We start from the raw sequence: 13,279 nt of genomic DNA, 5'->3' as shown, positions 1-13,279 counted from the left end.
AATGTTGTATGGTGCAACCCTCCGTCTGCCAGGTGAATTCTTTCACCCGGAATCTACTCCAGTAATCGACCCTCTAACATTCCTTCAACGTTTACGTGAGACCATGAGCAATATCTCGCCAACCCCAGCATCTTCGCATAACCAGCCAAGCTCTTTTGTACATCCTGCGCTTGAGACATCTTCGCACGTATTCGTGCGCAACGATGCAATTAAGCCAACTTTAACACCTTCATATGATGGTCCATTCAAAGTTGTCAAACGAACACCAAAACATTTCACCATCATCTGCAATGGCAAACAATCAGTGATTGGAATCAATCGTCTCAAACCAGCATTTCTAATGCAAGATCCAACAACTTCCTCATCAACATCACTCCCGGAAGAAAGCTTACATCCCGTTAAAGAGCAACCTAAAACTACCAGATCTGGAAGAAAGGTTAAATTTAACCCAAAGTACTTATAACGTACCGATGGTACTTGGGGGGGAGTACTGTGGCGTTCCGACAGATACTTCAACTTCTATTCATGAGATGGCGCCACGTGTAAAATCCAGTTCTTAATCGGAGCAGCAAAGCGACATCTTTACTCACTCAGACTTCTCGTCACACAAGTGTACGCGACGCTAGCACGAACTGTGTTCCGAGCTCTGTGTTGATTTCTGCAATGTAATTTAAATTGTAATTTAGTACTTAATATATTCTTTTGTTAAAGGAGATTGTCTATTCTTATTTTCTTTAATTATATCATGCATTAAGCACGCACGACCACCAAAGGCCCCATGGCAAGACGGCAGATTCTCATCCTTAATAAAACCATTGCACCTGTTTCTACATTGGATTTCTGAAACTGCCATTTATTGCGCTGTTGCAAGTGATTGAGGTAATCTGTTTGCCAACGCTTCCATATTAATTGAACAAATTTTGTTGTCCGCTGCCACCTTGATAACCTATTATCAGTGATTTCATTAAGTTCAGGTTCTGGTATAGACGTGATTGGACGAACGACTACAAAATGTCCTGGCGTTAAAACTTCAAATTCATTAACATCATTAGACATAGGGGTTAACGGGCGTGAATTTAAAATTCCTTCAATCTGAGTAATGATTGTAAGAAATTCTTCCATAGTAACCTTAGTACTTCCCATAGTTCTTCTAAGATGGTACTTAAAGGATTTAACTCCCGCTTCCCACAGTCCACCAAAATTCGGTGATCTAGGGGGAATTAATTTCCAGGGTATAGATTCTGAGGTGAAATAGCTGGATAACGCCTCATCTGGTTTTCTAATCAATTTCTGTAAACGCTTTAACTCTGTATGAGCCGCCTTAAAACTTGTGGTATTATCTGTAATGATGGAAGAGATTTTCCCTCTTCTCGCACAAAATCGCTTAAGAGCTGCTATAAAGGCTTCAGACATCAAGTCTGTCAGTACCTCCAAATGGATTGCTTTTGTGGACAAACATATAAATACAGCAACATATATTTTAGGAAAAATGCCCTTGCGTTGACCCTTGAATTGTACATGAAATGGTCCGCAAAAGTCAACGCCACAATTAAGAAAGTGTGAAGTTGGAGTTATACGCTCAGTGGGAAGATTACCCATGACCTGACTTGCTGCAATTGGTTTGTTTTTAAAACAAATCACACAAGCATGAACTATCTTACGAGCCAAGCCCTTGCTGTGAGTGGGCCAATATTTCAAACGCACCTGACGAAGTAAACCCTGCGCTCCAATAGGTAGATACTTCTTATGAAAATATTCAAAAATCAATACAGTAACTCTATGAGTAGGAGGCAAAATTAACTGGTGTTTACAATCAAATAATAAATTTGAATTTTTTTACTCTTCCTCCAACTCTTAAAAGAGAATTCTCATCTATAAAAGGGTCAAGACCTTTTAACTTACTTTGTGCAAGAATAGGTTTACCTCGTCGAAGAGCTGTAATTTCCGAATTAAAGGCAGTTAATTGGGCATGCCGTATAAGAAACGCCTCAGTCTTTTTCATCTCATCTATAGTTAAATATCCCTGCATCTTATCCTGGGATTTATAATTTAAGATAAACCTGAAAATAAAACTGAGAATTCTGATTAGCTTAGGAAAATTATTGGAAAGTTTTAAAAAAAGAGTCTATAAAATGTTCATTCATTGTGAAAGTCAGAACTGGAACTGATGACTGTTTCAGTTCTTTCTCATACTCCTCGTCCGACGAATAAGAAATGCATTCTGGAAATGCAAGTTGCTGATTGAGGAACTCAGGACCTGATCACCACAAGGAATTAGCCAAAAGTTCACTAGTGTCTGCTCCTCGGGATATTATATCCGCTGGATTTTCCTTTGAGGCAACATGACCCCATTTGAATTGGTGACTCAAGTTTTGAATTTCAGCAATTTGATTGCTCACAAAAGTTTTGAGCTTGTACGTAGGTGTGTTTATTCATGCTAGAACAATAGTAGAATCACACCACAAATAAACATCATCGATACTTAGCTGCAGAGCTGTTATTACCTTTGACACAAGCCTATACAGAAGTAATGCTCCACACAATTCAAGACGTGGAATTGCAACAGGCTTTATAGGAGAAACTCTGGATTTGCTACAAAGGAGATTGGAATAATTCATTCCATCAGTGGTAATACAATGGATGTAAATAGCTGCACCATGAGCCTTTTCCGAAGTGTCCGAGAACCCATGGATCTCAGTTCTAACGGAATGTTCAGTTAAAACATATCTGGGAATATTCAATTGATCGATTAACTGAAGCTGGGAAAGGAATTTTTTCCATTCACACAACTCCTTGGGAGGTAATTCCTCGTTCCAGTCCAGTTTCAGCAGCCATAGTCTCTGCATGAATATTTTTGCCCTCGTTACTACGGGTCCGATGAGACTCAATGGATCAAAAAGCTTAGCTATTTCAGATAACACCTGACATTTAGTAAAGCTATCTTGATTGTTCACAGCTGTTTTGAAAGTCAAGTGATCATCCTTCGGTTTCCAGAGCATTCCTAGTGTCTTCACTACACTTTCCTGAGATTCAAAGGAATATTCCTGTGTTGAAATATCATGCAGTAGTTCAGGATGATTGGACACCCCTTTATGTAGCTCAATACCTCCACGACGAAGCATTTGTACTAATTCAATCTGAAGCTCCTTTGCTTCTTCTAAAGTATTTCCTCCTGTCAGGATATCATCCATATAAAAATCCGTTGATGTGACCGCAGCCACCCTGGAAAAATAATCCTGTTCGTCAGCTGCCAATGCCTTTAAGGTTCTCATGGCTAAGAACGGTGTGCTAGTAGTGCTGTATGTAACCATACGTAACCTATAAACTAGAACTGGGGCCTCGCGACTTGGCTTCCAAACAATTCTCTATAAATTTCTCTGGAGCAGTGGCTGCACGAAAAGTTTGAATTGCATTCTCCGGAATGAGTTTTTAGACAATTCACACATAATTTTTTATTTTTGACGATAAAGTGCCTATTTTCAACATTCATTTGTTTGAACGCACTACATTTAAAAAAGGCATGGTTTCCTTTACAATGGATACATTTTTTTGAGTTGGAATGAATTGAATTCATAACAAAACCTTTTGGTTTTGCACCGATACTGGGTTTAGGAGGAAATTTGGGTTGATCTTTACATTATGGTAACTTAACGATTTTTTGGCGAAAATTTGGCAACCAACTCTCCTACAGCAAACCTCTATTTTTTTCTGCGCCGCCATTTTGTCTTCACGAAGTAAAGACATGTTTCTTTTCTTTTTATCTACTGAACACTTCTTCCAACAATCTACTAGCCGAATTACACTTATGCTAGAAATTTTATCAAACAAAACTGCTTAATCATGACAAATATTCATTGCAAAATTGGGAAAAAGTGCACAATACCATACTCCTTACGCGTTTTTCAAAATAACACATACACATAAACCATGTACACGCCGACTTATTTTTACTTAAAAAAAATCCCAGAATTGCACAAAAATAGCATTGCGCACATCTTCACTATATCCATGTACACTGCTTTTTTCTCATAAATTAGAAAAATTTCACGAAAATACATGACAATTTTCTCAATCTTTAAACCCGGTAAAAAGAACATATATGAAATTACCTGATCGCGAAAAAGTATTTACCCTTTACAAATATGAACATTTCCACATATAAAATAAATAAAATATCCAAAAACTTTTACCTCTAAATCATCTATTACATTATACACGTCACCAACGAATTCATACCGCAAGCATTACAAATACTTAGTATCAAATATTTAAATTATTTCCATGCACGTTTATTTCAACTTAAACGTATACCAAATTCCTACAAACATAAAATTCACAAAATAACTATCATTTAATTAAAATATCACTAAACCATGTACACGTCGACTTATTTTTACTTAAAAAAACATCACAGAATTGCACAAAAATGGCATTGCGCACACTCTTCACTATATCCATGTACACTGCTTTTTTCTCATAAATTAGAAAAATTTCACGAAAATACATGACAATTTTCTCAATCTTTAAACCCGGTAAAAAGAACATATATGAAATTACCTGATCGCGAAAAAATATTTACCCTTTACAAATATGAACATTTCCACATATAAAATAAATAAAATATCCAAAAACTTTTACCTCTAAATCATCTATTACATTATACACGTCACCAACGAATTCATACTGCAAGCATTACAAATACTTAGTATCAAATATTTAAATTATTTCCATGCACGTTTATTTCAACTTAAACGTATACCAAATTCCTACAAACATAAAATTCACAAAATAACTATCATTTCATTAAAATATAATTCATTAAATATAATAAATTCTTCTTAAATTTAAAAACACTACTTAAAATATAAATGAGCACATACATTAAATTAATAAAAATTACCTTACAATCCTAATTACTTTAAACTAAATCATTGCTAATAACAATTTTCCCAATAATACCAAATTCCTTTCCACCTTACATTTAGAACAATGCATAAAAATAATATCCTCAAATAATTAAAAATACTAACTTACCTAATCTTCTTCAGAATCTTGATTACGTGGCGGATACACTTTTCTAATTCATTCAATAAAATTATTGAAAGATTTTTTGTGCGAATTTTTCCTCCATACTTCCTCCGCTAAATAAAAAGCAAACTTCTCTTTATCACGATGCCTAAAAACCCATTTCGAATTCACTTTAGTTAGGGCCATGGGATCCAAAAATTAAACAACACCGTTTCACACAACACAGAATAAAGCTAAATACAAAATTTCCACATTTTTTCCCGATTTCCCCCCTTTTCCGATTAAAGAACCGTAATTCATCCATTAATATCACATGACATATCCCATTATCTCTCATTTCCCTCACGCAAAATAATGCGTAATCGGAACTGAGTACTGCTCACATTATTACCAAAGTCCCAGGTGTAGCCTCCCAGTCCCAGTCCACCTTTATCGCCTCCAAAATGTCGCCAAACTACCAGTTACCATATTGTAAAGATCAACCGAAATTTGATAGGCATATTTTTATGAATGCCTTCTAGTACCAAAGTTCGGTTTTCAAGAAAATTTTAAAATTCATCGAGTAATGGAACATCTTTAGATTTTAAGTTAAGCTCAAATTGCTTCCGGGTTTCCTTGTCAATTTTCTGAAGGAGAATGTTTATTAAAATTGCGTTAAATAGCTTATCAAGATTGTACTCTAACGTTTTTAAGGCGTGTAGATTGCGTTTGGTATGATCTAATAATTGGCGAAGTTCCTTAGGTGATTCCTGCTGAATTTTTTCTTGATTTAAAATATTTTGAATATGATTATCCACTATCGCTCGTTTATTTTCATATCTTAATTCTAAAGCTTGAAACAGTGACTGGTACGCACTTCGCAATTCTCGATAATTTTTGCCTCTCCTTTAAGAGCAGCCTTTAAATAATAAAGTTTTTGTGTTTCAGTTAGCTTCTTATTTTCAGCAATTAAGGATATAAATTGGCATTTAAAATCATGAATTTCTTCATATTTTCCAGAGAACTGAGATAATGATATTTCAGGCAATTTAACAATAATATTTTCAACGGTACTATTAAGTAATGGTAATAAATTAACTTTTGATTTTAATTTTGAAAGGAGGTATTTGAGACTTACCTCCATTTTCTCCAGATCGTCCTCCAGTCCTTCAATAATCTCACAGGATTCCTCTATGGAGACGTCTGCTAGTAGATTGAAGTGCTGCTGTTTTAATTCATCCAAGGATCGCTTTATTCCTGATAACGATTGCAATTTCACTTCTAAAAAGGATTCACTTTCTTCATTTTCAACGAAGTCACGCAGAGAGTGTTCCAGTTTTGTGACTTTTGCTTTGAGACAACCGCGTTGCCTATTCAAAGTAATTAAATTATCCATAGTTGCTGTTCTTTCTTCGGGTCGGTTAGGACCAAAATGGTGATAGCAATTGGTAGTTGTGGACTGTATATTAATTCATGAAAGTCAAGTTGAGAAACTTAACAACATTTATTTTCTTTCAAGAAAATTAATGCCGTTTAAACGGGCAAAGAGTGAGTAAGGAACAATCAACAATTGACTGCCGCTTTGTTTGGGCAGAGGAGCGGAGACTCGGTGTGGACGGAGTGCATCCCTATCGCTTACTGATTAGTACTGGGATCTCACCACTAACATTACGTGGCACTGCAAGCATTAAGCCAGTACATATAGACATAAATATTCTACCCGAGACGGAACAGTTATATTTTATAAGAACAACATTAATATAAGATATTATAGTGAAAATTACACATCACGACTTTAAAAATATAGAACATAATATTATGTATTTACATGACTGATCTAGTTAAATCCAGCATCGATAGATAACACCACATTACGGTGACTTTTCAGGATGTGATGCTTTGCTACGTCTACTTGGTTTGTGGCTCCCTCCTTCTGCAGCTTCAGTTATAAATAAAACAAAACCTTAAACAATATTACTTCTAAATTAAACATTATGCACCAATTTAGTGCTGTACACATTAACCTAAGTAAGTCTTTTAAGCGAGAGGCATGGTCAATAAAATGTTACAGAATTTCTATCTCAAGAATGGCATGAACAGCAAATTATACAGGTCACAAAAAATTTATACCATTGCTTGTCTTAAAAATTCACTTTTTCTAACTGTTTTTAATAACAAAATAAAATATATTTGCTAAACTAACCCTTATCAACATATGTTTCTAAATAAAAGTATAATTCAAGCATAACAATAATTTTTATTGCATTTTTCAGATTTTTCATGACAGGGAAAGGAAACTTCATTAGTGGGAGAATCCAAATGCTTTTGTAAGGGAAAGAATGTAACATGATGTGATACGTAAATGAGTAATGAAATGTAAAGGTATTAGAAATTTGAAAGCATTTGGAAGAGCTAGATTGGAAAATTAATGTCATTAAGTACACAAGAAAAATTATTAATAATGTGAAGGAGTTCAAAAGAACCCAGTTGATTAAATGAAGAAGCTTTATGGATAATTTTTTAAGATCATATTAAAATGTAATCAAGTGACTGCTGTACTTAGCTAAAGAAATTTCTTTTTTCCTTTTGAAATTTAATTCATTTTCCCTGACGAGAAATTTCAGCGCTTTTTCAATTTGGCCAAAATACACCAAACAGAACAAAAACAATTTGGCCAAAACAAACAGAACAAAAACAATTTGGCCAAAACACAAAAAAATGCTAAGTTACACAAGAATTTAAAGCACATATGAGACCTTTAAGAATCGAAAAATGAATTTTACTTATAGGTGAAAAAAAAATAACTTAAATATTGAACTTATGGATAAGTCGAGAAATTTTGTAATTGATAGTAAGTTTAAATAATTATTGGGTACGTGTCAGCTAAACGTCACTGTCAGCTTAGTGTCCTGTTGACTAAATGTCTTGACAGTTAAGTGTCCCGTAGCTTAAATGTCCTGACAGTAACTCTTTGTGTCGCCTAACCGTCCTGTCGGCTAACTGTCTATGTTGGTTAAATGTCCTGTTGGCTAAGTGCCTTTGTCGACTAAATATCCTGTCGTCTAACCGTTCGTGTCAGCTAGATGACCTGTCGGCCAAGTGTCCATGTCGGCTAAATGTCCTGTTGGCTAAGTGTCGGTGTCGGCTAAATGTCCTGTCTCCTAATTGGTGTCGGTGAACTGTCACAGACCCTTGCAGACCACCACACCATGAAGGCATGCCATGAAGGTGGGAGAAATACCTGTGCTATTCTTTTCTCAAAGTACAGAGCAACCTGTTTTCACTTAAAACATTATCACAGAATAGTAGAGATTGGGTTTCGTGCAACTATCAGAATGATGGCTACTTAATATATATATACTAGATTGTTGTTTATGTTAAAGCAAGTCTAGTTTTCAGCAAATGAGTTCTAATTTTTAAAAATCATAGAGGAAAATCTGCATCCCATTAACCTTTCGATGATCATCATTGAGCTCAGCTCATATTCCAGTTACGCACAATACGCGCAAGCGAAAACAGCTCACATTAAAAATTTATGACGAGATATTGCGTGCATTTCGAAAGAAAGAGTTGCTTAATCTCGCAACTGTTGAAGGTTAAGCCTCTCCGATTATTTTTTCAGTGAACCAAGTACAGTAAGACCCCACTTAACGCGGGGGATACATTCCATCAAAGTAGAGCGTAATGCAAAACAGCGCTAAACGAGGCTATCTTTACATGTAAATATCGGGGTTAGGGGAAGATGGCTAGGAAATTGGTTAGGTATTAAATTTAAAAAGTATGTTTTTTTAATAAAAATAAAACCAAACATTTATTTCTTAAAGCCCAAATTAATACCACAAAAATTATTATTTCTTGCAAAAATAAAAACAAAATATAAATAACAAAACGAATATTCTTAAAAAAAACAAATAAAATTCTAAGTCAGTCATATTTAGTTAGCCTTCCGCGTTTTCAGTGTTCTGCCTTTTTGTGACAAAAGCATCTAATGTTGTTTGCCTTTTTCTTTTGCGTTGTTCTCTTAAAAGTTCTTCATAACGGATAGAGCATCTCTAACACCACGCCTTACTTTTGAGCTCCTGTCAAAATTCGGATCATTTTCAATGAATTGATCCATTATTTCAGTTATGGTAGACAAACTCCTTTTTACAAACGCCATCGAAAGTTCTTTTTGCTCTTCTTCTGAATCACTGCTGTCAACATTTTTGTTTTCTTCTTGTTCAGTTAATTCCTTGAGCTCATCATTAGAAAGACTAGCCGCTGCTTCTTGAATTATTTCTTCGACATCTTCCACATTTACCCCTTCAAAATATGTCTGTACTATACCGCACCAAACAAGAAATACAAGTACACTCTTTCGGATTGGTATTTGAAACCTATCGCTGCATAATATTTCGGGGAATCCCTGTATGCTGCGAGCGATTTCGTGGAATCCCCGGGTTGAAATAAAAGAGCGCTAAACCGAAACAGCGCTAAACGAAACAGCGTTAAGCGGGGTCTTACTGTACTTAATTTTTTAGATAACAGAAGAAATATTTTTTAAATTCCTAATTGGAAGAACTTATTGGAGTTTTGTCAGAATTTTCATAGTCAAACATTTCTTTTCTTTAATTGAATTCTATTGGTTCTGTATATAGGTACAGCATAAGAGCAAAATAATTATACAAAAACAAAAGAACTATTTCAACACTGAGGCTAAGTAAAACTAAAAGCAAAGATATGCTTCCTCATAATGCACCCCACATTTCTAGCTGCATTTCCAACATTGATATTGAAACATACCAAATAGAACAACTAACACAGCATGCTAATATTGTTCCACCAAGATAGTTGCTCTTGAGAATTTGAATGATGCCTTCCATAAATCAGTGCCTTCAGTTCATTGCCTATGTCAATGGATGTGATTAAAAGCATGTGCCATTGACCAAAAGCTTTACACGACAACATAAGAGTAAATTAACACGTACTTCACATGTTGTGTTATATACTATAGTCTTCCTATCAAGTAAGTTCAGGAGTTAAGACAGAAAATCACAAGGAAGAACTGAATCTATAGTAATGTATAATAATCGGTTTAATCCTAGTATCCGGTGCACACGGGATTTGGCGACTTTATGATGAGCAGTAAAAACGGGACATATACGATGAGTAGTAAACGGGTCATTCAAAGAATTTATATATAGCACATAGTATATACTATGTATATAGTGTATGTACTATACATTATATACATAGTATATAGTACGTTCTTTGGGTCATTTTTAGTGTTGGCTATAATTTTCAAAATCGCGCCAAGGCTGCACCGTATACTAGGATTTTACCTAATAATCATTTATATCATGAATTTAAGTCAGCTTCAAACTCCAGGCTAGGAATCTATATTGCCATATATATTCCTCCCATATTATTATGCACTGAGGATAAGATAATTTTCATTTATAAATAGAAAAATTGGTTGATCTTTAGATTATGGTAACTTGGCGATTTTTTGGCGAAAATTTGGCGACCAACTCTCCTACAGCAACCCTCTATTTTTTTTTTCCTGCCGCCATTTTTCTTCACGAAGTAAAGACATGTTTCTTTTCTTTTTATCTACTGAACACTTCTTCCAACAATCTACTAGCCGAATTACACTTATGCTAGAAATTTTATCTAACAAAACTGCTTAATCATGACAAATATTCCCTGCAAAATTGGGAAAAAGTGCACAATACCCTACTCCTTATGCGTTTTTCAAAATAACACATACACATAAACCATGTACACACCGACTTATTTTTACTTAAAAAAACATCCCAGAATTACACAAAAATGGCATTGCGCACACTCTTCACTATATTCATGTGCACTGCTTTTTTCTCATAAATTAGAAAAATTTCACGAAAATACATGACAATTTTCTGAATCTTTAAACCCAGTAAAAAGAACATATATGAAATTACCTGACCGCGAAAAAGTATATACCCTTTCCAAATATGAACATTTCCACATATAAAATAAATAAAATATCCAAAAACTTTTACCTCTAAATCATCTATTATATTATAAACATCACCAACGAATTCATACCGCAAGCATTACAAATACTTAGTGTCAAATATTTAAATTATTTCCATGCACGTTTACTTCAACTAAAACGTATACCAAATTCCTACAAACATAAAATTCACAAAATAACTATCATTTAATTAAAATATCAGTAAACCATGTACACGTCGACTTATTTTTACTTAAAAAAAAAATTCCAGAATTGCACAAAAATGGCATTGCGCACACTCTTCACCATATCCATGTACACTGCTTTTTTCTCATAAATTAGAAAAATTTTACGAAAATGCATGACAATTTTCTGAATCTTTAAACCCGTTAAAAAGAACATATATGAAATTACCTAATAACGAAAAAGTATATACCCTTTCTAAATATGAACATTTCCATGTATAAAATAAATAAAATATCCAAAAAACTTTTACCTCTAAATTATCTATTATATTATAAATGTCACCAACGAATTCATACCGTAAACATTACAAATACTTAGTGTCAAATATTTAAATTATTTCCATGCACGTTTACTTCAACTAAAACGTATACCAAATTCCTACAAACATAAAATTCACAAAATAACTATCATTTCATTAAAATATAATTAAATTCAAAAACACTACTTAAAATATAAATAAGCACATACATTAAATTAATAAAAATTAGCTTACAATCCTAATTACTTCAAACTAAATCATTGCTAATAACAATTTTCCCAATAATACCAAATTACTTTACTTCCACCTTACATTTAGAACAATGCATAAAAATAATATCCTCAAATAATTAAAAATACTAACTTACCTAATCTTCTTCAGAATCTTGCTTACATGGTGGATACACTTTTATTATGGATTCAATAAAATTATTGAACGATTTTTTCTGCGAATTTTTCCTTCACACTTCCTCCGCTAAATAAAAAGCAAAATTCTCTTTATTACAATGCCGACTCGGAATGGCGCTTTTTATAGCACTACACGTGCCCTCTATTGTATTGGTATGTGCACCTGTTTCCGGATCTTTAAAATAATATTTGTGGTTCACAGCAAGATGTTTAAAACCTTCATCTTCCAAACATTCATACGATTTCCAGCAATCTGAAATAATTATAGTACCCAGTAGAATATATTCTTTTATAAAACTTAATAAACAATCTTTACTTCTATCTCGCACAACCTTAAAATAACATTTATTACTACTCCTTTCAATCCCACCAAACACCCATTTTCCTTCCACTCTCCTACCTCTCTGATACTTCCACTTCCCAAACTTACTCTCATCAATTTCCACAATAACATTCATACCACCAAGCATACCCATATCATTTTCGCAAAATTCCACGCACACTTCCCTACAAAAAGAATTCCAAGCAGCTGCAGTCCTACTGCTAATTTCTAAATCCGAAATCCAATAGTCAACTGGCAATCTATTCACCTAATAATAAGAAATCAATAAAATCTCACCCCTACTCAAACGACTTTCAGCAAACTACGTACCCTTCCTTACACTCCGTTTCACAAAATGTCCATTTTCACCGGATTTCTTGCACCGCCATTCACACTTATCAGTAATATCCTTCCTTTCACACAATCTCATTTCATTCCCACATTTTGGACAGTCATACTTATCCGCAATTAAACCTAAAATCATGCACCATTCAACCAATTCTTTTGAATTATCACACAAACTCATTAAAAATCTAGAATTCACTTTAGACAACGCCATACAATCCCAAAATTATTCAACCCTACTTCACGCAACACACAATGAAGCTTAATACAAAATAATATACAGCTACAGATATTTTTCCAAATTCCCCCCTTTTCCGATTAAAGAACCGTAATTCGTCCATTAATATCACATGACATATCCCAGGATCTCTCATTTCCCTCACACAAAATAATGCGTAATCGGAACTGAGTACTGCTCACATTATTAGCAAAGTCCCAGGTAGGAACCTTTATCGCCTCCAAAATGTCGCCAAACTACCAGTTACCATATTCTAAAGATCAGCCGAAAAATTTCTAAAAGATTTTTGTTTTTTATGTATGTAAGCTACATGGTTTTTCTACTAGTTTTACCAGTTGGGTAAAATCCTAGTATACGGTGCAGCCTTGGCACAATTTTGAAAATTATCGCCAACACCAAAAATGATCCATACATAGTATATACTATGTGTGTATAAACATACTATGTATATATACTATGTGTGTATATACATAGTATA

General features: G+C 34.1%; 1 protein-coding gene across 2 annotated transcripts in view; it reads right to left on the bottom strand.

Annotated features, from left to right (window-relative positions):
• The window catches only part of LOC118201802 (peptide methionine sulfoxide reductase-like), a 40,908-nt gene that overhangs the window by 25,010 nt on the left and 2,619 nt on the right, over positions 1 to 13,279 (bottom strand). The window contains exon 1 of one of the 2 annotated variants that reach the window (XM_085810499.1): positions 6,146 to 6,418. The exons of the other annotated variant lie outside the window; for it this stretch is intronic. Coding sequence (XP_085666625.1) covers positions 6,146 to 6,403 — 258 coding nt within the window. The 5' untranslated portion in view covers positions 6,404 to 6,418. Of the gene's footprint in view, positions 1 to 6,145; positions 6,419 to 13,279 lie in introns of those variants that run through there. 2 annotated transcript variants of the gene reach the window in all.

The sequence above is a fragment of the Stegodyphus dumicola genome, chromosome 2, assembly GCF_044657685.1.
Source record: "Stegodyphus dumicola isolate Sdum_Otavi_A_Nest chromosome 2, ASM4465768v1".
NCBI lineage: Eukaryota > Metazoa > Arthropoda > Arachnida > Araneae > Eresidae > Stegodyphus > Stegodyphus dumicola.
Note: the sequence above shows the minus strand (reverse complement) of the source record. Positions and strands in the feature narration are given on the sequence as shown.